At 32.3% G+C, this 23,184-nt stretch overlaps 2 protein-coding genes across 4 annotated transcripts in view; one reads left to right on the forward strand and one right to left on the reverse strand.

The window, feature by feature from the left end:
* Window positions 1-94: 94 nt before the first annotated feature.
* LOC105338413 (26S proteasome non-ATPase regulatory subunit 12) lies at window positions 95-7,713 on the forward strand. Its single transcript, XM_011443520.3, has 11 exons — window positions 95-239; window positions 3,468-3,527; window positions 3,737-3,865; window positions 4,547-4,654; window positions 4,918-5,022; window positions 5,423-5,572; window positions 5,764-5,898; window positions 6,161-6,273; window positions 6,540-6,717; window positions 6,999-7,076; window positions 7,369-7,713. The coding sequence occupies exons 1-11, from the start codon at window positions 144-146 to the stop codon at window positions 7,576-7,578; spliced, it is 1,362 nt and encodes a 453-aa protein (XP_011441822.3). The 5' UTR covers window positions 95-143; the 3' UTR covers window positions 7,579-7,713.
* Window positions 7,714-9,101: 1,388 nt separating this feature from the next.
* The window catches only part of LOC105345788 (prominin-1), a 33,240-nt gene continuing 19,157 nt past the window's right edge, over window positions 9,102-23,184 (reverse strand). The window contains exons 17-26 of one of the 3 annotated variants that reach the window (XM_066089357.1): window positions 22,922-22,984; window positions 22,664-22,729; window positions 22,412-22,462; window positions 22,213-22,293; window positions 16,476-16,541; window positions 16,285-16,374; window positions 15,696-15,859; window positions 15,012-15,056; window positions 14,231-14,503; window positions 9,102-12,228 (exon numbers count right to left, since the gene is read on the reverse strand). In XM_066089357.1, the coding sequence (XP_065945429.1) occupies window positions 14,242-14,503; window positions 15,012-15,056; window positions 15,696-15,859; window positions 16,285-16,374; window positions 16,476-16,541; window positions 22,213-22,293; window positions 22,412-22,462; window positions 22,664-22,729; window positions 22,922-22,984 (888 nt within the window). In that variant the 3' untranslated portion in view covers window positions 9,102-12,228; window positions 14,231-14,241. Of the gene's footprint in view, window positions 12,229-12,263; window positions 13,762-14,230; window positions 14,504-15,011; window positions 15,057-15,695; window positions 15,860-16,284; window positions 16,375-16,475; window positions 16,542-22,212; window positions 22,294-22,411; window positions 22,463-22,663; window positions 22,730-22,921; window positions 22,985-23,184 lie in introns of those variants that run through there. The other 2 variants (XM_066089358.1, XM_066064987.1) reach the window with 2 other exon arrangements.

Genomic DNA, 23,184 nt, shown 5'->3' on the forward strand with positions numbered 1-23,184 from the left:
AATATTTTTGGTTTGACATAACGAACTATAAAGAAAAAACAGATTTGTGTCTACATTTTTTTTAATTTTGAAAATATTTACCGGTACCTATTCCGTCTTTCAATTATCGCATTTTCTCTTTTAGAAATAAAAAGTAAGAAATCATGGCGGACACCGGCAATGAAAAACAACAAAAAATGGAAGTGGACTACAGTTCCACGGTAGACGAAAAACTGCCAAAATGTGAAAAACTTGCAAAGGTACATAATGAAACATCTGCTTGATAGGATTTATCTCAGATGTGATGGCTCAGTTAATAAATATTTGAACTATAATGTCCCTCGTGACAAAAAGCTTTGTCATACTGTAGAAAATCAAGATTTTAGCTATCTAGAAGTCGTATATTCATATTTTTTTTATGAATTAAGCATATTTTTACAATTTGTCGTAGAATAAATCGAAACTTAGAGACATCTTGTACAAATTAGGATCTTAGTCCGAAATTCCTCACAGAAAATATAGGTGTATGATTTTCAATATATTAGATCAGTGCTTACTATCTATTCAAGATCGATTGTTTTAGTCAGGTACTCTTTAAACAATTGCGCTGAAAAAGATAGTTCTATTCATGATCATGGTCATTACAACAATGTTTAGGCCAAAAAAAAAATTATGTGTGTTTCCTATTTCATCAAATTTTAAAATAGGGTAGGTAGGTCGGCTTCTTTTTTTTTTTTTTTTTTTAAATTAGCTTTTAAAGTTTCCCTTTCCTAGCATATGATTTTTCTATACAATAAGAAAATGTATTTTACAGGTGGCGCAATCGTGGATAGTGACAACTGTTACAGAATTAAAGCTTTCTTAAATCTTACTAGGCCTAGGTTAATTTAGAAGATTTTATTTTCATGTAAATAGAAAATATGACAGCCACTATAAATTAACAGAGTATAATACTCATTACCACAAATAAATCATATATTAGTTATTAGTTCTATTTTCCTGGTGAACTGACATAACAGTTAACATTAATATCGTAACTGTAAGTGTTGAATTCAGAAACAGAGGAAATTCTTGTTGATCAGACGAGAGCCTTAAAATTAAATCTTTTCAATAATTAAAAAAAATGAATACATAATTAATGGTTTAAGACTAATTTTAAAAAATTTCATTTGCAATTGAACTGCAGCATTTTAAAATCATATTTATAATGTGAATGAATGTTGGGCCTATTCAAAGACTTACGATGTCTGCAGTCTCCACACCCAGAAATAAAAAAAAAAACTTTGCCTCTGCTTTTTTCCTGTACATCTTTATTTTAATTTATAACACATCACTGCCCTATGAAACTATTTATTGCATTGATAATTTAGCTAAAATAACCAAGGATAACTTTCATCCATGCTGTCAATCTAGGGTGCACTTAGAAATCTTTATTAATAACGCTTTGATAAGTGGTGTTTATTGAATTGTTACAAGCATTTTTTGAACTCTGATTTGTAAAGACTCTTTTGTTTAAACCAATTAGGCTACGGTTGGTAATCTGGATTTGGAATAAAAAGTGTTAGGGTCGGCGCATAAAAAATAGGGTCGGTCGGGAAACCGGAAACACACATATTTTTTTTTTGGCCTTAAATTAATATGTAAACGGTGTGACCGTTGGACCGAGCGCAGATTTAACACAGTGCAGTTTGATTTTTGAATAATATCTATTTAAAATGCACACAGTAGGATCCGCCAGCATGTTTGCCTACTCAAATCATTCGTCAAAGTTAAACTAAACGTCGCGTGCTCAGTCTACATTATGACGTCATATTCCAGACGTAAAACGTCTTCGGAAATAGCCGAAGAGACTTTTGTGATTCCGATTTTTTTAAATTTCTTCTTTCATTGTTCATCAGTATAATTTATATGAATGCCAATGTAATAAAATTGAATACTTTATTCAGAATCTTAAAGATCAGTTCCTTGACGTTAATGTTTTTATTTTCCATCTGATAATTTGACAAGACATACATAGAACAAGTCGTGTTTCTTGATTGAAGCACTTTTGAAACTTATCTGGTTTCCTTTTTAATTTCTTTTAATTCAAATTACCTTCTATTGAAACACTGGAACTTATTAAATCGATTTTAGGGGCAATATTCGATAAGTACCAGTCAATCAATGATCGAACTAACATTTTAAAAACAAAATGGCTGCCAATATGGCGGCGCCCAGGGCTGGAAGAAAATTTTTTTGGCCTTAGTACCCCTGATTCAACTTTCATTTTTCACTGATTTTCTTATATATACGTGTTACCATTAATCCTCGCTTCGCGAGGCGGGCTTCGCCCGCCTCTCGCTGCGCTCGGTATCAATGTTCATGTGTATATGTAATACATGTACATGTGTGATGGTCAGAACGGTTCGAATACTGGCGCCATGCAGATAGCTCAGTTGGTAGAGCACCTGACTAAAGATTCAGGGGGCCAGGGTTCAAATCTCAATCTGGTCCATCATTATTTCTCCCATCACCATTACATTTTATGCCATGACTAACCCCTGGCTGGAACTTACAGGTTAACCCCTGCCAGGGGAAGAGCCTGGGGTGATCTTTGAGATGGAAGATCATTTAAGGCGGGAGGAATGTGACCGTCAGACCGGTTTGAATACCGGTGCCAGATAGCCCAGCACCTGACTAGAAATTCAGGGGGCCCCAGTTCGAATCCCGGTCTGGTCCGTCATTATTTCTCGGACTCCCAACCCCTTTACACATGTTACAAAACAAAATTAACGTAAAAATGATTTTAAAAAGCACCTTACTCCTAAAATTAGAAATGTGAAGTATTCCTATTCCTATCCTTTTTCATGATCTTTGATTAACTAATGAATATTGCTTACCGGTATATTATTACAATGATTATATTACTGTCATGATTATTGCTCGTTAGTTATCACACAAACTCTTTTATTTATTTATTGTGTATGAGTGTGTGATTTCTTTTCAAATGACGGAATGGTTTATGCAACGCCTGCACAGTAATTCTGATCGCACTCATGTAGACTGTTTAGGGATATGTGCCCAGTTCGCTAGTGATGCAAGACTGGTCACAGTATTTGCTACGGACATGAATAGCTATATATGTCAGTTTCTCTATCAAGTTCAGTGATTTTAACTGAGAGATTGGCTTAGCACAGTGAAAATTCAAGTTGAATATCTTAGATATGTGGTAACCCATATCTATTTTGTTATACATATTGTCAATGCTTCAGTCATTTTATTGATATGACAATTAAACATGTTTTGCAAATTTATTAAATCAGAATTATTTTTTTTTATTAAGTAATCTAGGACTTACCAGCAGCAAACTGATTGAAGCATCTGGTAATAAATTATACTGTACAAAGAATATATAGGGTATCATATATAGATATGAAAGATCTAACTTCATGTTCCAGTAGATGTTATGCATCAAGTAGATTTATATTTGTGTCCTTCATTAATTACAGCAAGGGAAATTAACAGAGGCACTTGAAAGTTTGCTGTCATTGGAAAAGCAGACCAGAACAGTGAGTATTTCTTTTCAAAGTATCATATATATTAAAGATTATAAAATATGAACATTTATGTAAAACAAAGTCATTATATTTATAATTATTGATAAACATAAATTAAAGAATAATCAAAATAGAGAAACAGCATTTGAATTTTCTTTTTTTACAAATTGAGCAGAAATACTTTTGTAAAACATGTACATGTATCTTTTTGCCTGTTTCAGGCATCAGATACACATTCCACAAGTCGTATCCTGGTTGGCATTGTGAAGATGTGCTTTGAGGCAAAGAATTGGGATGCTTTGAATGAAAATATTGTACTGCTTACCAAGAAGAGAGGGCAGATCAAACAGGTAAAAAAAAAAAGAAGGTTTAACTCATTGAAATTACATGAAGACGAAAAAAGGCTATTTTGAGTTTGAAAGTTCAAACTAGTCTTATTTCTCATAATTGATCAATTTTAAATATTACTGTAAACATATATTTACTATGTAGTGTATACAATTATGAATATTTTGCAGAAATTGATTATACGTGTTAGCGTGAATCTTATTAAGCACTGTCTACAGTCTGAACCTATTCATGCATTCATATACATGTATATATATACTCATGACGTTTGTGAGAGGAAACTACACGAAATAGAATACAAAGCCAAATGAAATTTGTCAATAGTCATTGACAATCGAAATTTGACAATAATCATTTTAAAGATGCTAAAGCAGACTCTACAAGCTATTATAATGAACAGTAATCTTTCCTTGCATGGGATGATGTTTATTTCAGATGAAATTCTTATTTAATGGTCATTAAAGACTATACATATTTTGTTTTTAAAGTTCAAGAAAAAAAATTCTATGCACCGTCATTCCTAAAGGCTAAATCTGCATTGTCTTATCTTCTTCACAAGAGGTTTAACTTTATGCTTACATAAAAAGCAAATCCAGTTCAATTCAGTGCATTTGCTTTATAGTGCTTTCGCTGCTTTGTGTAGTACCGGGTATGTGTTCAATGAACTGGTTTATTTTTTGTAGTCTGTCACAAAAATGATACAAGAAGCCTGTACCTATGTAGAAAAGACACCTAATTTGGACGTTAAGTTGAAACTCATTGATACTCTACGGACCGTCACAGATGGAAAGGTAGGGAACAGAATATGTTGTTGTACTTGGAGAGGTATTATTTTCTATGTCGGTGTTTATTTAAATGGTTGATTCTGTTTTGAGGAATAATATGCACGTATGTGGTTTTTAATTGAAAAATACAATACAAGTAGTGTTTTCATGTTGTATAGCAATTTTTTTATATAATTTTGGACGTAATTTTTGGAATTTTATTATATAGCGGTATTTGGGATGTACATTTTATTTTAAAGTAATCAGTGTAATTTTCTTCATTTTCTTAGATCTACGTTGAAATAGAAAGAGCTCGTCTAACTAGAACTTTAGCAAAGATCAAAGAAGATGCAGGCAAAATAGCAGAGGCAGCTACCATACTTCAGGAATTGCAAGTTAGTATTTTGTACAGAATAAAGAATCGATAGATGTTGCATTTAAGTGATTGATGATTCATAGTGTCCCAGTGCTAGGAATATTTTGCATTCATCAAAGATGGGGAGGAGATATACTTTTCTGTATAAATTTCTGTCCATCTGTATACAACTTTAAACTTCCTCCTAACTTTTAAACTTACCGAAGATGGTCACTCCTCAAGTTCATGGTCATATAAGTTATATTGGTACATGTATTGTTAGTGATATAACATAAAGGCAAACTGTTTGATAAAATGTGATTGTGTACCCAGTGCTGGCATGTTCTAGGCTGATACAGCTATCTTTGATGATCTTTTGTATTTGACTTATGTTACCTGTTGACCCGAAGACTCTCTTTGACCCTGTGACCTCTTTTTAGGTGGAGACCTTTGGCTCGATGGAGAAGAAGGAGAAGATAGAGTTTATTCTGGAGCAGATGAGGTTGTGTCTGGCCAAGAAAGACTACATCAGGACTCAGATCATCAGCAAGAAAATCAACACCAAGTTCTTTGAGGAAAAGACTACCACAGTATGTAATTGATGCATTCAAACTATTTGGAGTGAAATCAAAATGTTCATTTTCATAAAGCATTATTCATCAGTTTTCTCACATTTCTTTGTATCTTTACGCAATGATCATATATAGCTAGTCTTAGTTTTATGAGTTCAAAACAATATTCTGATTACATGTAAATGTCATGTTCAATTTGGATTTTTCAGGAACTGAAGTTGAAATACTATCAGCTGATGATAGAATTGGATGAGCACGAAGGATCATATCTAGCTATCTGTAAACATTACAGGGCGGTGTATGAAACACCAGAAATCAAAGAGGATAAAGACAAAATGAGAGAGGTGATTTATATTTTATATTTATGTTTTAGAAAGTGAGTCTTGACAAGCAAATGAGTGAAATTCTGTATTTATAAGGTGATAATTTCAGTTAAACTGAAAGAATGTCAGAGTTATTTGTAAAATGGTTTCTTTTTCTTGTCTATCAATTTGTATATGAATTGGACACATATATGTAGGAAAGCATCATAGAATTCTTTTACAATGGACTTCTATGACAGCACTGTATACTACTAGTGTACAAGAATGAATTGATTGTTTGCAGGCTTTACGCTATGTGGTATTGTATCTGATACTGGCTCCTTATGACAATGAACAATCTGACCTGATCCATCGAGTGAAGGAGGATAAAAACCTAGAGGAAATCCCTGTCTATAAGTAAGGGATACAACAGTTCTACATTGTTTATTGTAACGTTATTACCATGTTTACCTTTCATCAAATTCCTTCTGTGATTTTGGAGAGTTGAGAATGGTTACTGAAATAGGACTCAAAGAGATAATTTGAGGATTCACAAAATCATAGAAATGTATCAGTAAATGTACAAACATTGAAACATCTTGATTTTGAGATTTTACATGTACAGAATATATGTATTCTCATCTTCATGGTGTATTGCACTGTATCCTTCTATTTCTTTCCAGAGAATTGTTAAAATGCTTTACGACAACAGAGCTGATTAACTGGAAACAGCTGTGTACGACCTACGAGAGTGAGCTCAAGTTTGGCTCCGCCTCTAGTCCTGCCACTCACGTGTTCAATACCAAGTTAGAGGGAGGAGCAAAGAGGTGGACGGATCTAAAAAACAGAGTGGTGGAACATGTAAGTATATGATACGCCACTTTAACTTGCTGCATAATGATGTATTGGGAAGTGGGAGGAGACAAAAAAGGGGTGTTTCTTGATAAATGATAACTTACATGACTGTGCACTATACGTGCATGCATCTGTTGGCCAATCAATTTTAAGATGTTGAAAGTCATGTACATTTGATCTTATAACCTTAGTTTTTGACTGCTTATATTTATTCACTGTTGGATGTCAGATGAAACACATGCACATGTTTAATCCCTTGTTTATTTAATTTTCTTGACAAATTTTAGAATATACGAGTTATGGCCAAATACTACACAAGGATAAGAACCAAACGCATGGCTGAACTTTTAGATCTGGCAGAATCGGTAGGTTCATTCTTGTTTGGCTTCTTCCATCAAGATTTTCTTTATCTTACTCTTTTACTGCTGTAGTAGTTGTTGCTATATGGACCATGGATATCGGCTTGGAGAGCTCAGTGGTAGAGCTCCTGACTAGAGTGGCAGGGGTCCCATGTCTGATTCCCTGTCTAGCCACATAGCAGGGGTCCCAGTTCAATTCCTGGTCCAGCCATATGTTTTCAATGTTTATATGCTCATTCCTCCTTTCATACTACAGAAGTACTACCGGGGACTTATTGTTTTTCTTAAATTTTAACAGGAAACGGAGGAGTTTTTATCCACTCTGGTTGTCAACAAAACCGTCCAGGCCAAGATCGATCGCTTGGAGGGAATAGTGCACTTTAGCCAGCACAAGGACCCCAGTGACATTCTCAATGACTGGTCGTTTAACATTAACACGCTAATGCAGCTGGTCAACAAAACCAACCACTTAATCACAAAGGAAGAAATGGTTCACAAGCTTCACTAGTGCTAAATCTATCTGTATATACGTTTTTTATGACAGTTTATCTAAAGGGATGACAACTGTTGTGATATGTTGTGGAAGAGAGCTTCCATAAGCCTTTGTATATTTCTCATGATTTCAAGTAAACTTGATATTGTACATTATTTTGTTATATTTTCATCTTATGATGGTGATATATTGTTTGGATTATGAAATGAAATAGTCTATCAGTTAAAGGGGGACATAATTAAGTGAGTGTACCGTGTGGTTTTGATGATAGTTTGGTAATTAATGCTGGGTCATGTACAAACTAGCCCAAGATCTGTAGCTCTATGTGAAAATTTGGGTCAATATGCATATAAACTACAGTCCCTGGCATACATAAAACTTGCAATATATAGGGCACTAAAACTTGTGCTAATTTTTTACATAATGATACAGAATGAGTCTCCCCTTCCACAATGCTGAGAGAATCTCCTCTCATGATATAGGAAGATTCTCTTCTAATAACCCCAGTGTCTCCTCCCAAGACACACAATGAGTCTCATTCCAAGACACAGACTCTATTTCCATAATACAGAATGAGTCTCCTCTAATCATACAGGATGATTTTCCTCCCATGACACAGGATTAGACTTTTCTCATGACAGAAGATGAGTTTCCTTCCATGATACAGAATAGATATTGTTCATGACACAGGAAGTGTCTCCTCCCATGATAGAGGATGAGTCATATCCCATGATACAAGATGAATCTCCTCCCATGATACAGAATGAGTCCTCATCACATGATAAGGATTAGTTTCCTCTCATAATACAGGATGAGTCATCCCATACTGTGGAATCGTTAATGGTGGCTCAAATTTCGTGGAATTCGTAGGTACCTCTCGCCACGAATTAACATCCTCTGAGAATTAATAATTTAGGGTTTTAAAGTCACACTTCCTATTGTAAGTATAAGGGAATACACGAAATTATGTCCCCATGAACGAGTAAAATTTAAGCAAACCATCAAAATTGGTCCCCACGAATTCTAATGATTCCACAATAATATAAAATCTTCTCCCATGGTAGGGGATGAGTCTTCTCCCATGACACAGGATGATTACCATCCCATGATACAAGATAAATATCCTCCCATGATACAAGATGAGTCTCCTTCCAAAATACAGGAAGAGTTTCATCACAACACAGAATCTCCTCCCATGATAGGGGATGCTCCCATGACACAGAATAAGTCTTCTCCCAGTCACCTCTAAGGACTGTATTGATGCCCTTTGTAGCAAAGAAGATAGTGGGATGAAAAAAAACAACTACAAAAAACATGTTGTATTGATTAAACCTATGATTTATTGATAGATGAATACAACATTCAGACATTTGTAATTGCATGAAATACATAGTTAAATGAACCAACCTAGATAATTTTACATAACACAGAGATTAAAAGAAAAAGATTTTGAGGAATTGGTGGAATGTTTGATAGGACTCATTAAAACCTGGTCCCAGTTCACATGAAGGCACAACAAGTGTTGTAATTTTGTTTCATAACAATCATACACGTACTTTCATGATAATAATACAGAAATAGAATCATTATGAGCTACGACAGAATTGGTTAATACCGTCTATTAAATATTGGATACATTTTACACAATATACTAGTTTAAGCAGAAAAAAAATAATTTGCATTAAGGTAAAGATAAAAAGATGGACTTGCCATAGAGAGTGAGATCAAACAATAAATCAATTATTATGCATTTATCACAACCTTCCACACCTACAATGGCTCCATCATCCAAAATATGAATTTGAAAAAATAAGAATCCTTTTAAGAAGAAGGACGGTGCGTGATTTATCACATTCTAGAATCTGGTTAAAACCTTGTAATCACTATCAATAGCGTACATTCTAAGGCAAACTCTGGGCTACAAAATTATCTACCTACATGCAGATGCAAAACACATACATGTATTTACATGTAAATAACCAAACATTATGTAAATTTGGTTTGAGCTTTTTATGGTACATCCTTCCAAACAATGAAAATACATTTGTGATATTAGCTGAAACACTTTACTTCTTTTAAAGCATTAAAAATTATGACATTTTATAAAACATTTACTTTAAGCAACAGAAACTAAAAGCCCCAGAAAACTATTTACATACAAACAATGTGTAGGATCCATAGTACCTTGCATTACTTATCTTTTAAATATCGATTCTTAAATATATCTATAATCTCTTTTGAGTTTCTTTTATCCATTCTGACATTCTCAGTTACATACAGCAACTATCTAAAGACAAAAAGCCCATGACCAATTGTATATTTAATTTTCTTTCTTAATTAAAAACTATGATTTTGGTCAAAAAATATAAAGGGGGAAATCCCATTTGTGTTCCCAAAACACTAGCAAGCATTATCTAAAACTACATGTAAAATAGCATGATCCCAAGCTCCTGATCTCTGGAGCTGTTAGCCATTTGTCAGATATTATACTGTATGTGAAATTAATTTTATATTTACATGTACAATATGTAATCACAATAAACAAGATAAAAGTTTTTAAAAAGATGGATTGTACAATGTTCAAGAATGACATAATTATATAGACTTAATAAATTTGTTAAAATTTATAAAAAAAAAAATGACCAAGTATACTTTGACAAACTCTGATCATATTAATTTTTGGTTAAAACATAAACATGTAAATATCATCAATTATGAAATACATATACTTCATTTAAGAATCTTTCCATTTTCCATCCAGTTAAAATTGAACATTTGGCATTACAATGTACTTTGTTATCAATAGACACCAATGTATAAATGATTTGGTATATTCTCCTTTTCATCTATGAAAAGCAATCGTTTAATTAATATTAATAGTTCATTTCTGTCAATCTATATTGCACTCATGCAAATAACAGTTGAAATTCATTAATAATGAAAATTAACAACAAAATACAGGTACCAATGAGTATACATGTAGGTAAACAAAAAGGGAACAAACTTTAACATATGAAAGGTAGAATTACATTGTAATAACTATATACCGTAAATGTGAACCTTTCATCTGTGTATATATAAGCATCTTTAACATGAACACACATGTTGTGAAAATCTTGACATAACATTTACTTAATGGTTTGACAAAGTTTCCTCACATATATATATATTCTGGCAAGATATTGTTGCATATTAAAAGAATTAATATACAAATGTACTCAACATCCATAAAATCACAACATACCTTACATGATCTGCACCAATAAAATGGTTGATGGATTTTAGTTAGTTCATGTATGGGAGACATTTTGCCAAAAAAAATAAATAAATTTGTTGGTTTTTATTTTTTCAAGGGTTATTTTAAAAAAGAAAAAAGAAAAGAAAAGACGAGACAACATACTGTATGGTGGACATTGAACTCCTGTAAAGTTACTCCATAAACAGTATTAAGTACCAGTATTTATGCCTATACATGTATGTCATTCAATCTTTAAAAACATATTGTCTCTATCTCCATCAATCTCCATAGAATTTCTTGTTTCCAAAAAAAAAAAAAAAAAATTATAGTTATCGATAATTGCATAGTACATTTGATATGCTTTTGAAAATCTCTCTCTCTGCAGATATAAAAATAAAAATTGTCTATTAATAGTTGCAAGAATATTCAAATAAAATATTTCTCTAAAACTGTGTATAAAATTGTCACAAATACCAGTACGTACATGTACATGTATTCTCATACAAGTAAATTTTATACATTGTACATTGATTGAATTCAATGCAATATGAACAAATTTATCATCAAGGTTATGAAGCGTACATATATTTGGTTATATGGCAACCACCCCAAGATGCATTTGGAAAGGCTTTGATAAAAATTATTCTACTGAAAAAGTAATCACTTATATTAGAAGCAGAAATGGCAGCCATATTTAATGTAGCACCATTCCAACAAAACAACTTTCTTCTGATTCTTGCTCCCACATTCAAACACATGGTACAAAATAAAATTAAACAATCAAAAGAATAATCAAATAAAGACAAAGAAATGAAAGAAATAGTCTGGTTATAGCTGACCCGTTAATGTAATGGAATGAAAATAAACACAAAAAAAATGTTTGGAGTTTTGAGCTTTGCAATATTTGTTGGAATGGTATCAAAACACAAGAAAAGACTGTATACATTGGTTGTAAAAAAAATTTGTGAGCAAAACAAGTCGAAAATAGCTTTGATAATAGGGAAAAACTGAAATAAAACAATCTTATTTGTTTAAACAAGAAGAAAAAAAATTGAAAATGTATTTACCAAAGCAATATATTTCACACTAAAGCAACAGTTGGACTTCATGCAACATCCATTTTATCTACCGGGTAGATTGATATTATAAATCATCCTTGAAAAAAATCGGACAACTGGTTAAAAAAAGGAAAATCCAATGTGACAACAATGAACAAGGTACTGGATTTTCCTCCAAGAGAAACAACAATCAAACGGATTCTTTCTCTCTCTCTCTCTCCTCTCTCTCTCTCTCCTACACTGGTAAACTTCTTGGGCATTGTGGATTTTGTTTGAGAGATATATATAATATCACAGCTGATCCTTGTAATTAATTCTTCTGGTAATTCCTAATTCCTAGAAGTTAGTTTTGGTCACCAGTCTCCGGATCTGCAAGAATAAAAAAAAAAATCTTCGTTAATAAAATCGAATTATTTGAGAATCATACTTCACAATTATTTTCATTTTTTAATAATCCACAGGAATCACTGACAATGCATGCATTTTTCATTATTATTTTAATTGAAATTATAATTATAGTTTTTTGTAAGATAGGACACATACACAAATGTTCATGTTATATTGTTATATATTATTTTTTGAAAATTATTTTTTTATTTTTTTTTTTTTACATGAAACAGATTTTTGTGTTTTTGCCAATTCTCTTTTTTATCCTTTTGAAAATGTTAATCAAAAGTATGCATGCAAAATGTTACTGCCTTAAAGTTTGAATGAAGAATGTCAATATCAAATTGTAACATGTTAATTGAATAAAAAAACTTTGAGCACCCCTTCCCATTCCCTCTTCAAATAAAACAGAGATGTCAAAAATCTTCACTTTATCATTAGCTTGTAGATTAGACAGCATTAATGGAACATAAGTGACCCCAAAATGTTGACAGATGAGCTTTCTAAATAAATAAAACTTCTGCCTTCACATTTTAATCTTAAGGAAACTGAATACCAATTCAATTTTATCATTATTGTTACATGTATCAATCTAGCCCTTACCTACATACATACATGCAAGTACATGTACAATAAAATATATAAATGAAAGCAATCTCAAGCTGGTGTATATCGACGATTTACAGGGATTGATATCTCAAGCAATCTAAAACCTTTAAACTAGGATATTTAGGAGAGGAATAAATAAGATGTTTCGATGGGAAACATTCATTTCTTGTTTTACATTACATACTGAAATTAGCCTCATGCAATAAAGGTAAAAATACTTAGCAGGAGAGCTACTCCACTTAAGATAATTATTTTCCAGATCATTTCAAACTTATAATTAATCTCTTTTTTTAATTTCTCTACAGTGTTCGTTGGGCAATAACAATTTCATTGTGTCAAGGGTTGTTTGCTAGTCTCGATCTGCATCCCCACACCCCTTGCTGACATCATGTTAAACATCTGAGTAAAAATATCAAACTCCAGTCAAAGCCACTAACAAATTCGTAAATTAATTTGAAAAAATAGAATTCAAATGTGCTACTTCATGACAACAACATGTTAACTATTGCAGACTATAAACAAAACTTTTGTGCTTACGGTATATACCAACCATGCAAATGTGATGTCTGACTTTAGAATCTAAAACTTTTGTCCTTCATTCAATTATATATAAAATTCATGTAAAGCTCCATGAAATGTGAACAAAATGACTATTCCTTATCAAATTTTACCCAAAGAAAAATCCACCATGGTTTATTAAATCAAATACAATTACTAGGGAAAAAGGGGAGATAAATGTTGTCTTAACTTAATGATTTGACTTTTGGAATTTGAAAATTATTTGAAATGATTTACTATGGACTATGAAACTGAGCATGCATAATAGTCTACGAGTGACAAATAAAATAGTGATATAAGTAAAGGATTGTGATGTTATTATGAACTTATTATCTGCCATTGGAACAGCTGAAAGACAAAAAAGGTGAAGAATGCACAGGTGGACATAATGGTTAAAAAAAAAACTGAATGAGGAGAAAAATACAGGTCTATCACTGTACAATTTACAGAAAAAAGATAAATGTGTAGATGCACATACAAGGAAAAAAAACTCTTTTTAAAAAATAGTGAAATGTTTTATGCAGATTTACAAAACAAAACAAAAATCTGAACCCCCCCAATAAATGGAAATTTCTACATGTACTCATGCTGCAGGCCAATATGCACTTTTCAAATATTTACATTCTTTTTCTTTAATCTACATGTTTATATAATTATAGTGGATATATGCTCATCCAGGTAATGTGCAAGAAAGCATATACTTTAAAAGTCCTCATCACCCATACTAAGTAATATATCTGTTAATAATAGCATATGATATAGTTTTACAAATGTTTAATAGTACAATGTACTTGCATTCTACAAAACCACTACTTACAGAGCAGATAATTAGTATCGGTTCTTTGTGGGTGGTAGCACAGGGTATCCGTCACGATGCCCTGGGCTAGGGTAGTGTCGTGAATCGTGATAGGAAGGAGGGGGGTAGTCTCTCTCACCCTGCCTGTAATAAGGGTCCCCTCGACTGCCCTGATAATCGTCACGGCGATAATCATCACGGTATTGATTTCCACGGTGATAATCGTCACGGCGATCATTGTAGCCTGGGTTGACCTCCCCATTGTTTGACCGTGCATATCCACCATTGGGAGGGCTAGGATGAGAGAAGCAAAAGGTCATACCCCCGTTTTTTGTTGTTTTTTTTTTATTAGCAGAGGGTAACAGTTATAAAGTTGTCACTATAATTATTAGTGGTTTTGGGAAACGGAGAGAAATTGAGAAATTCTAAACTAGATAGGTATCGTGAATTTTGGAAGAAAATGACAAAATCTGCTCATATACATGTAAAGAAACCCCAAAAAATGTTAAAATAAAAATTCACCAAAGCTATAAGAATAACACTAGCAGATATAAACAATAAGTACGGAACTAGGTTTTTTTTTAAACTACTGTGCATTTACATGTGTTTTTAATTATTGATTATGAATTAAAGAGTTTTTTAAGACGATATTTTAATGAAAAAATGAATTACATGAGAAACGAAAACAATCAGATGGTGACAATTGTGTTAATAAAAGAGGCACAAACTAGTGGAATACCCAAAACCACAAACAATATTATACTGTCACCAAACAGCTGAATGAAGAGTGCAATAAACTCACGAGGTCAGTGGAATGTTGTCTTGGTGCCCGTAGGTCTCCATCATTCTGTAACATTCAATTAATCAAATCAATCAATCAATCAATCAATCTATCCATCAATATCCAAGGTACCAATAAATTCTTACTTACATTTACTGTTGTACTGCGGAATCATTTTCATTTGTGGGGGTCAATGTTCGTGGGTAACCAAAATTTTCCTGGTTCATGGGGACGTAACTTTATTGGTACACGTAGTGTAATTAGGATAATTTCAATCAATATTAAACAAATAATTGTGAATAGGTTCATAGGGATGTAAATTTGTGGACAAGTCAGGTTACCCACAAAAGCAATGAACATTGGTCCCCCACAGACAATGATGATTCTATAGTATTTCTGCACATAGGTACCATTAAAAGCAACAATTCAAGATAAGTTTTAAAAGTTATTTTTTATTTTACACATGTATATCGAAGCCCTATTTAAAATTAAAATTATTGAGTATAAAATATTAATCAAAATGTAATTTTAATTAATCAAGGAACCTAGTTTTAAGTTCAATCTCTGCCATGTTTAAAATTTTCTGCAAATTTTAAATGAAATTATATCAATTGTTAAAAATTTCCAAACTTCAATACTACAAGTTAATATCTTCTACACCTTGTGAGGTGCAAAATAATCTTGTGATAGTTAAAGTGAACTTACGGACTATCAAAGTCCTGGTGCTCCTGCCGACTCTTCTTCTTGGCGTCGTGCAATTCTTTGTCAAATGGGTCCTCTCTCTGGTACATGTTTGCCAGCAACAAGGCAAAGACTATGCTTGGAATCGAGAAAAATATTCCCCAGCCCAATCCAAACCAGAATGTATTCTAGGGGAGAATATTAAAAGAAATCATCGTTATTACTTTGGCTTGAGTGTTAAGTTTGGGTGTTAGCATTCATCATTTTTTGTCAAAATTGTCAGACACAAACAGAGGTGTAAAAAAAAAACCTCACTACCTATAGAAAAACTGGATAATGAAACACATACACATATACATACATGTATATATATATATTGTTTAAGATATACTAAAAACAAAAATTTCAAAATGATTTTTAAAAATAAGTTAAATACATGTAAATGTATCATATATATGTCTGTTGACTCTTTCTTTCCAATATTAGTCACGTGCATACATTCTAGTGTGTTTTTTTTTTTCAATCAATATTTTCACAGCACTTGACCATATGATAATACATTGTATTCATGTACAAGAATATAATTATAAAGGCCAATTGTTGCTATACTTACAAAAGGATTAAGAACAACCACACAGACTGAATCTGTCAAGGTCTGGGTAGCATTGTACAGACGTCTACACTCTCCAGCATTCTTTGTCACCTATTGAATTTAAAGGAACCCATTTGATGAATCAAATATTCTTCATTAAACATATTCAAGGTACACCTTATCATATGTAAATGAATCAAATCTACACTTACATTCTTTGCATGTTCTATCCCACTCTTGACAACATTTGTGACATTTACAACTGTTTTGTTCAACTCCTGCAAGGAAAATCAATAAAATAAATTAAAACAAGCATTCTGAGAGTATTGCATAAGCAATACACGTCCCCTACCGGTTTGTCGAAATTGTGAAAACAATGCACTGTTATGCAGAATATCAAACCCGAACATTAAAAAAATTGGAATATAAAAAATTCATTTTCTTGAAAATTTGTCAACCATGCAGACGCTACAAAAGTGTAAACTTGATCTGTAGTTTGACATTTTCAAGCTGTTCAGCAAATGTCATATTATTCCTCAAACGCATAATGAAAAAAAAGTGTGGAAAACTGAAGGGGGACAGACAGACGGACGCAGAGGAAAGCTGTCCCCTCCGGTAAAAACCGATAGGGGACTAATAAAAAACAGCACACTGTACTTTTCATATATCTCATTTGTAGGGGTGCATTAAGTCAAGTATTTTGCAAGAAAAGGATGGAAAATTGTACAGATAAAAAAACAACTTAAACAAACTTCTCACCAGCTATAATGAAATTAGAGCATCATAACAAGAGGCCCAGGGGCCACATCACTCACAAGAACAACAAAAGCTGATAAAATCAGCATTACAGTGTCAAATTCAAAATATGTCGACAAATAAGTACAGTAAATCTTGCACAAAAAGCTAAAAAAATCTGTCAGTTTTAATCCACATATTTTTATGGTAAATACCAAGTCCCTTTAAAAATTTGTTGTTTTAGTATTTTTGAGAAGATTTTTCTCCATTTCTTTGCATTAGTAGTGATTTGAAAATTCCCCATTTGTGGCCCCACTTTTCTTCAGGGAATAATGGTTTAATCAAACTTTAATCTGCACAACCTACATGTATGCTTTCACACAAGTTTCAGCTTTTTTGGCTGAATGCTTTTCCAGAAGATTTTTAAAGGGGAGGGAAAGTCAAAAACACATTTTATTGTATTTACTGAAGGTTGACATGATGTAGAACTCTTCTGTATGAAAAACAAAAATAAATTATTATTTTGATGTCACACCATCTATTCCAGTTTGGTTTACATATACAATGTACACAGTGCTCTAAATAGAATGCTGGTTTATGCCTTTCTGTTACTGAAGTAATCGACTGAACAAAAATGATATTGTTTAGGTTCACACGTCAATCTATTTAAAAGAATTAATACATGTATGCATTTTTATTAAATAAATGAAAGCTGTTAATCTGCTATCATTCAAAGTTGAAAATTGCCTTGAGTAGATTTTTACTCCAAGTCAAGTTCTTCACTAACTAAATAAGTATCTTATCTCATTTGGCCCCGATCACGACTGTAGACGGGATGAGGCAATGCACTTTGAAATAATTTTTCGTTATAAGTGTAGACCAACATTTTTTAACATTATGACTCTTATAAAACTCACTTTGAAAAAATATATTCTTAAATTTTTTTTTTAAACATCTAAATATATAGTTTTGTTTATACCGTATTTTTCGGAGCATATGTCGATGTGGGGCATAGGCCAAATTGCTCATTTTTAGACAAAATTCAAGAAAAATCCTTAGAATAGCCGAATTGGGGGATCAGCCGATTTTCAATCGATGATTACTATAGTGAAAGTATGACCGCTGATTCAGGAAGTCATCGTATTAAGTATATACTTTCAATATATTGATGTAGAAAGTCAAAAGAGTAATTAAAGTTATTAAATTTGCTTAACATATATGTTTTAAGCAATTTTTAAAAATACAAATAAAAAAAAAAATCTGTGTTTTGTGGCTGTTTGGTCTCTTCCGTATTCGTTGGTGTATCGTTACGTATCGTAATTTTACATAGTGTAAATCTAATATGCAACACAAACCTCCGTGGTTCTGTTTGGTAGAACTAAGTATAATATTTTACCAAACCTTTTATATTTTATTAATACCTTATTGCTAAGCTTCATTTAATCAAGTTATATTTTGAAAGCTACTTGAAAATACGGGGTATGGCGTCCATTAGCTCAACACGTGTTTTCATAATGAAATAGAGTTATCCCCCGTAATCGCTATGAATGAGAAAACGAAATACCAAACATAAAATATTTAATTTGTGTTCTTTCCATTAATTAATTAAATAGTGACTTGCCGTTATACAGAGAAGTTGTAATGTTAAAAACACAATTAATGCAATGAAGTGTATAATGGTGTACACTACGTGCCCGCAGGCTGTGTTTTAGTCACGGGTTTCACACCTTTGTATATACACATGACACCATAATTTCATTCAACAGAAAATTAATTGTAAAAACACAAAGTATTTGATTTAGTTTACACCCAAGACCAGTGATTCCCAGGAACGCAGACATGAAGAATTCACAAAAATTCCGTCATATTACATTCTACCCGGTTTCGTTTTCTTTTTTACTACGCAATAATACTTTCCAGGGTTCATACACGAACGTGGGAAAAAATTGTTTTGATTAGGGTTGTAAAGAAATACCTCGTTCAGTACTGTACATTTTATTACTCACGATGTCATTACAAAAATTATCAACACGACAACTATCGAACAATAGTTCAAACGGATGAAAAGACCCAACCTTCATAGTAAACTGCTACAACAGTACAATGGATAAAAAAAGTGAATTTATATTTTACTGTTTAATTTTTTCAACTTCGAGTCTACAATTAGCCGACCCCGGGTGATAGGCCGGGGCTCGCTCATCGGAGGAGAAAAAATACCGGCCTATGCCCCGAAAAGTACGGTACATGGAATATAAATTGATGTTTCTTTTTCATTGAACCAATACGGCGATTCATTCTTTCAGCAAAGGAGATAAGAGCGTCAGATGGTATTGACAAGGACGTTTCTCATGCGCTGGATAAATCTTAATACATAGGACATGAATCCTACTGCTGGATTCAGTTCCTCCCTGATCCCTGATGAATTGTGTTTGCAAAGGACTATGTGCGGTATGGTCAAATACCTGCCCCCGATTTCAACCAATTTTTAAATAGTATCATATACAAATCAAATCTTCACAAATCATTGTATAGTGGATGCCTATAACTTTTATCTTGATTTTAGTCATCATTGCTCACTCGCTGTTTATTTATGACGTCACCTAAATGACCTAATTCCCGCAAATTTGCCAAAAAAATGAAGATATTCTCATTTTTGCTCTATGTTTTGCATTCGGAAGTATAGAGCGCAGGTCTGCTCAAGTGCGATTTTGACATATGTTTTTCTTCAGATAGTTATACATATTATACTAACAAATTGTACTTGAGCAAGCCTGCGCTCGATGTTTCCCAGTCAAAAAACCATTGGAAAACACCCATATTTTGCTATAAAACATCAATTTATCAAAATAATGCAATCTTCATGACGTCATTACTACATTATGACGTCACTGTGGCGATAACCTTTTACACCTTTATTTCCAACATGATTTTAACTATCTTTAACCTTATTTTTAAAGCTCTTTCTAAAACTTTGATTTTGGGGGCAAAAAATGCATAAAACCGCACATAGTCCTTTACTAGAGATCAGATACAAATGTACAGATTTATGGAAAAATTCTTTGAAGGGGATTATTGCACCTGCCGCGCCAATTGAAAAGAAAAACAAAAAGATTCAATAGGGCACATATACATTTCATATTTCTTCCCCTTTCCAACTTCGTGGGTTATGAAGCGATGATTGTTCAAATCAATTTAACACCACATAAAAGTATAAACAATGAATTTTAAATTCATTCTTTTTCTTAAAAAATGAATGTATTTTTAAACATTAAAAACCTTGTTCTAACCCAGTTTATGATGTCTAAGTACATGTATAAGATCGCTAGCTCTTGAATTTAATTAAGTCCTTGTTTAAATTTAAGTTCTTATGTGGAGTAAAAAATATCTTTTAGCATCAAATTATGAAAACAAAATTATAAAATGGACGATTCAAAGAATTTATTCATTTTTGAAATCCTATTTTAACATTCTTTATACTGAATGTACATTTCAGCCAATTATAAACATACATGTATAATTTTATATTTAACTCTGAGTAATTTGATGGCTACCTCTGTTGAAATAGCCCTACAATTCAAAAAGAAAAATATAAACTCGTACTAAGAATCGCATAGACAGGGATTTTGAAATATGGATCTATAATATGTAATATGAGCAAGGGCTATTTGTTTTTCAAAATAAGTATTCTTTATACACACCAAAAAAAAATTAACGAAGAAGGAGATGCCTTATTGACATTTCAATGTCCTTGTTAAAATTTTAAAGCATTTGATTTAGAAATACTGCAGCTTTAAAAAAAAATTGCATGTCTATACTTAAATACTAAGTAATGAGTCACATTATCTTCACAGTAGGTAAATGCCAAATATCCATTCCTTGAGCCAGAAAGTATTAACTCGTAATTAAAAAAAAAAAAACTCTTGTCAGTACTTTCAGTACTTATTTATGTATGACTTGGACATTATAACAGGAATAAATAAATACAGTAACAGGAATAAATTTGACTATCAATTTTATCTGAAAATTAAAAAAATTGTCAATTTTTTTTTCAAAGTGCATTGATATCGTCGATATTTATGCACTTTGAAAAAAAAAAAAATTTTTCAAAGTGCGTTAAGATGGTCCCAAATTTAACGAACTTTTGAAGAAAAAAATTCAAAGTGCGTTGTAACAGCGGGATACAATATATCGCGTATTATTTGGCAGATTCCATCTGCAGGCATGATGTTTTCATTGCAGTCAATGGCCAATCATGCCTGAAGTTGGGATAGACATAGATTTAAAACAAGTGAAAAGCTGTCAATGTGACAGCAAACCGGGTTTTCTTTTATGTGAACTGTATCCATAATCCATGTCAACCCATATCCAGTGAAATGGAGTACCCTATATGCAACATTTTACCAAAAAATGACTAAGTTCAAAGCAAGTATTTTTTTCATAAATAATCAGAAATCAAAATCCTAGCAATATGCACACCAGTGATATATGTACAATTGATCTGCAAAAGAACAACTTCCTATCTTGAGAACTGTAGGAGGAGTTATCCGTACAATGAGGGTACCCTGTATGAAATATTTTGCCAAAAAATGACTAAGTTCAAAAGCTGGTATTGTTTCGATAAATTATCAGAAATCAAAATTCCAGCAATATGCACACCTCTGATATATGTACAATTGATCTGCAAAAGAACAACTTCCTATCTTGAGAACTGTAGGAGGAGTTATCCGTACAATGAGGGTACCCTTTTGGCCCGCCCGCCCGCCCGCCATTTTCACCATTTTAATAACCAGATTTTTCCGTTGGAAAACCCGGTAAAAAAATGGCTTCTGATTGGTGTCAAAATGTGATTTAGTGTGGATCTATCATGTTTAAACCAATCAGAAAGAGCGTTTAAATAAAGGTGCCAATTGGAATAGTTCATCAGTTATACATTTTTTTTTGTGATACCCACATCTGAGGCGAGTTCAACAGAGCAAGTGCTCGCCAAAATTCCCTATACCCGAAACACAAATTTTGGCGAGCAATCGCGAGCACTCGCTCTGTTGAACACGCCTCTGTTGAACTTTTTCCAGTTGTTTGAACAAAAATCATTTAATTAATTATGTAACTGTAGATAAGTCTCTCTCTCTCTCTCTCTCTCTCTCTCTCTCTATCTCTCTGCCTAAAGAGGTTATGCAAAAAGCTGCAATTCATTATAATGTAACAATTTCGTACCTCTTTGATAAGAGAATCCTTCATATTATTAAATGTGTCTTGTGATGTCTTTAGCTGACTTTGTAATTTCCCAACCTCATTCTGTAAATGATATAAAAAAAAAAAATAAATAAATAAAGAATTCCTAAATACCAAATGAACTAAAATATGGTATAGGTCCACGGCTTTATTACACTACATGTATAATTATACATTTTACCTGTAATTCAGTCTGATTTTTGAGCCTATTCAGGTTCTGCCTCAATTCTCCCTGGAAAGAGATAAATTTGTTTTTACTTCAAAAAATTTTCAAATCGACGATAAAATTCAGGACTCTGCACCATGAACAGGCCAAGAAATGGGAAACTAACTCATTAATAAGAAAAATTATGATTACTCACAAAATCCTCAAGTTCTGATTACCAAAATGTTACAAATCCATACCAAATAAAACAAATTATTGCTTGCTTACCATTTTATCCTCAAAATCTTTAACTTCTTTCTTTTCAAATGTTTCAATCATAGTTGCTTGTGTAACCTGCAAAACATTGATAAATTTAACAAGCTTATAAGTACTTAATAATAAATGAAGACTAAGTCGGTTATCTTGAATACACGTAAAGTATATAGTTTTCTATTTTTATTACTTTTTTTTTCAATCATCTTGTGCAAGTTAAAAATAAAATGCCTGTTGCCTGAAATATTTTGAAAACAAAGGAAAAAACTTTACCAATCCAGCATTCTCTAATTGTTGAGCAAGATCACTCAGATTTGCAATTGGAGTTTTGTTCAACTGTAAGATAAATTTAAACATATGTTTATATGTAACATACATTAAAAGATTGTTTCCTGATGTTGAAAATATATAAAAAATACATAAAAACACTTTCTAATTGGTAGATGCATTAATACTGAATATAGGAACTGTAAATTCCTAATTAAATGCAAGAACCACATCTCACATTTATTAATATCTCGCTTTTAATTTTTTCG

The sequence above is a fragment of the Magallana gigas genome, chromosome 7 (assembly GCF_963853765.1).
Source record: "Magallana gigas chromosome 7, xbMagGiga1.1, whole genome shotgun sequence".
In the NCBI taxonomy this organism is placed as follows: domain Eukaryota; kingdom Metazoa; phylum Mollusca; class Bivalvia; order Ostreida; family Ostreidae; genus Magallana; species Magallana gigas.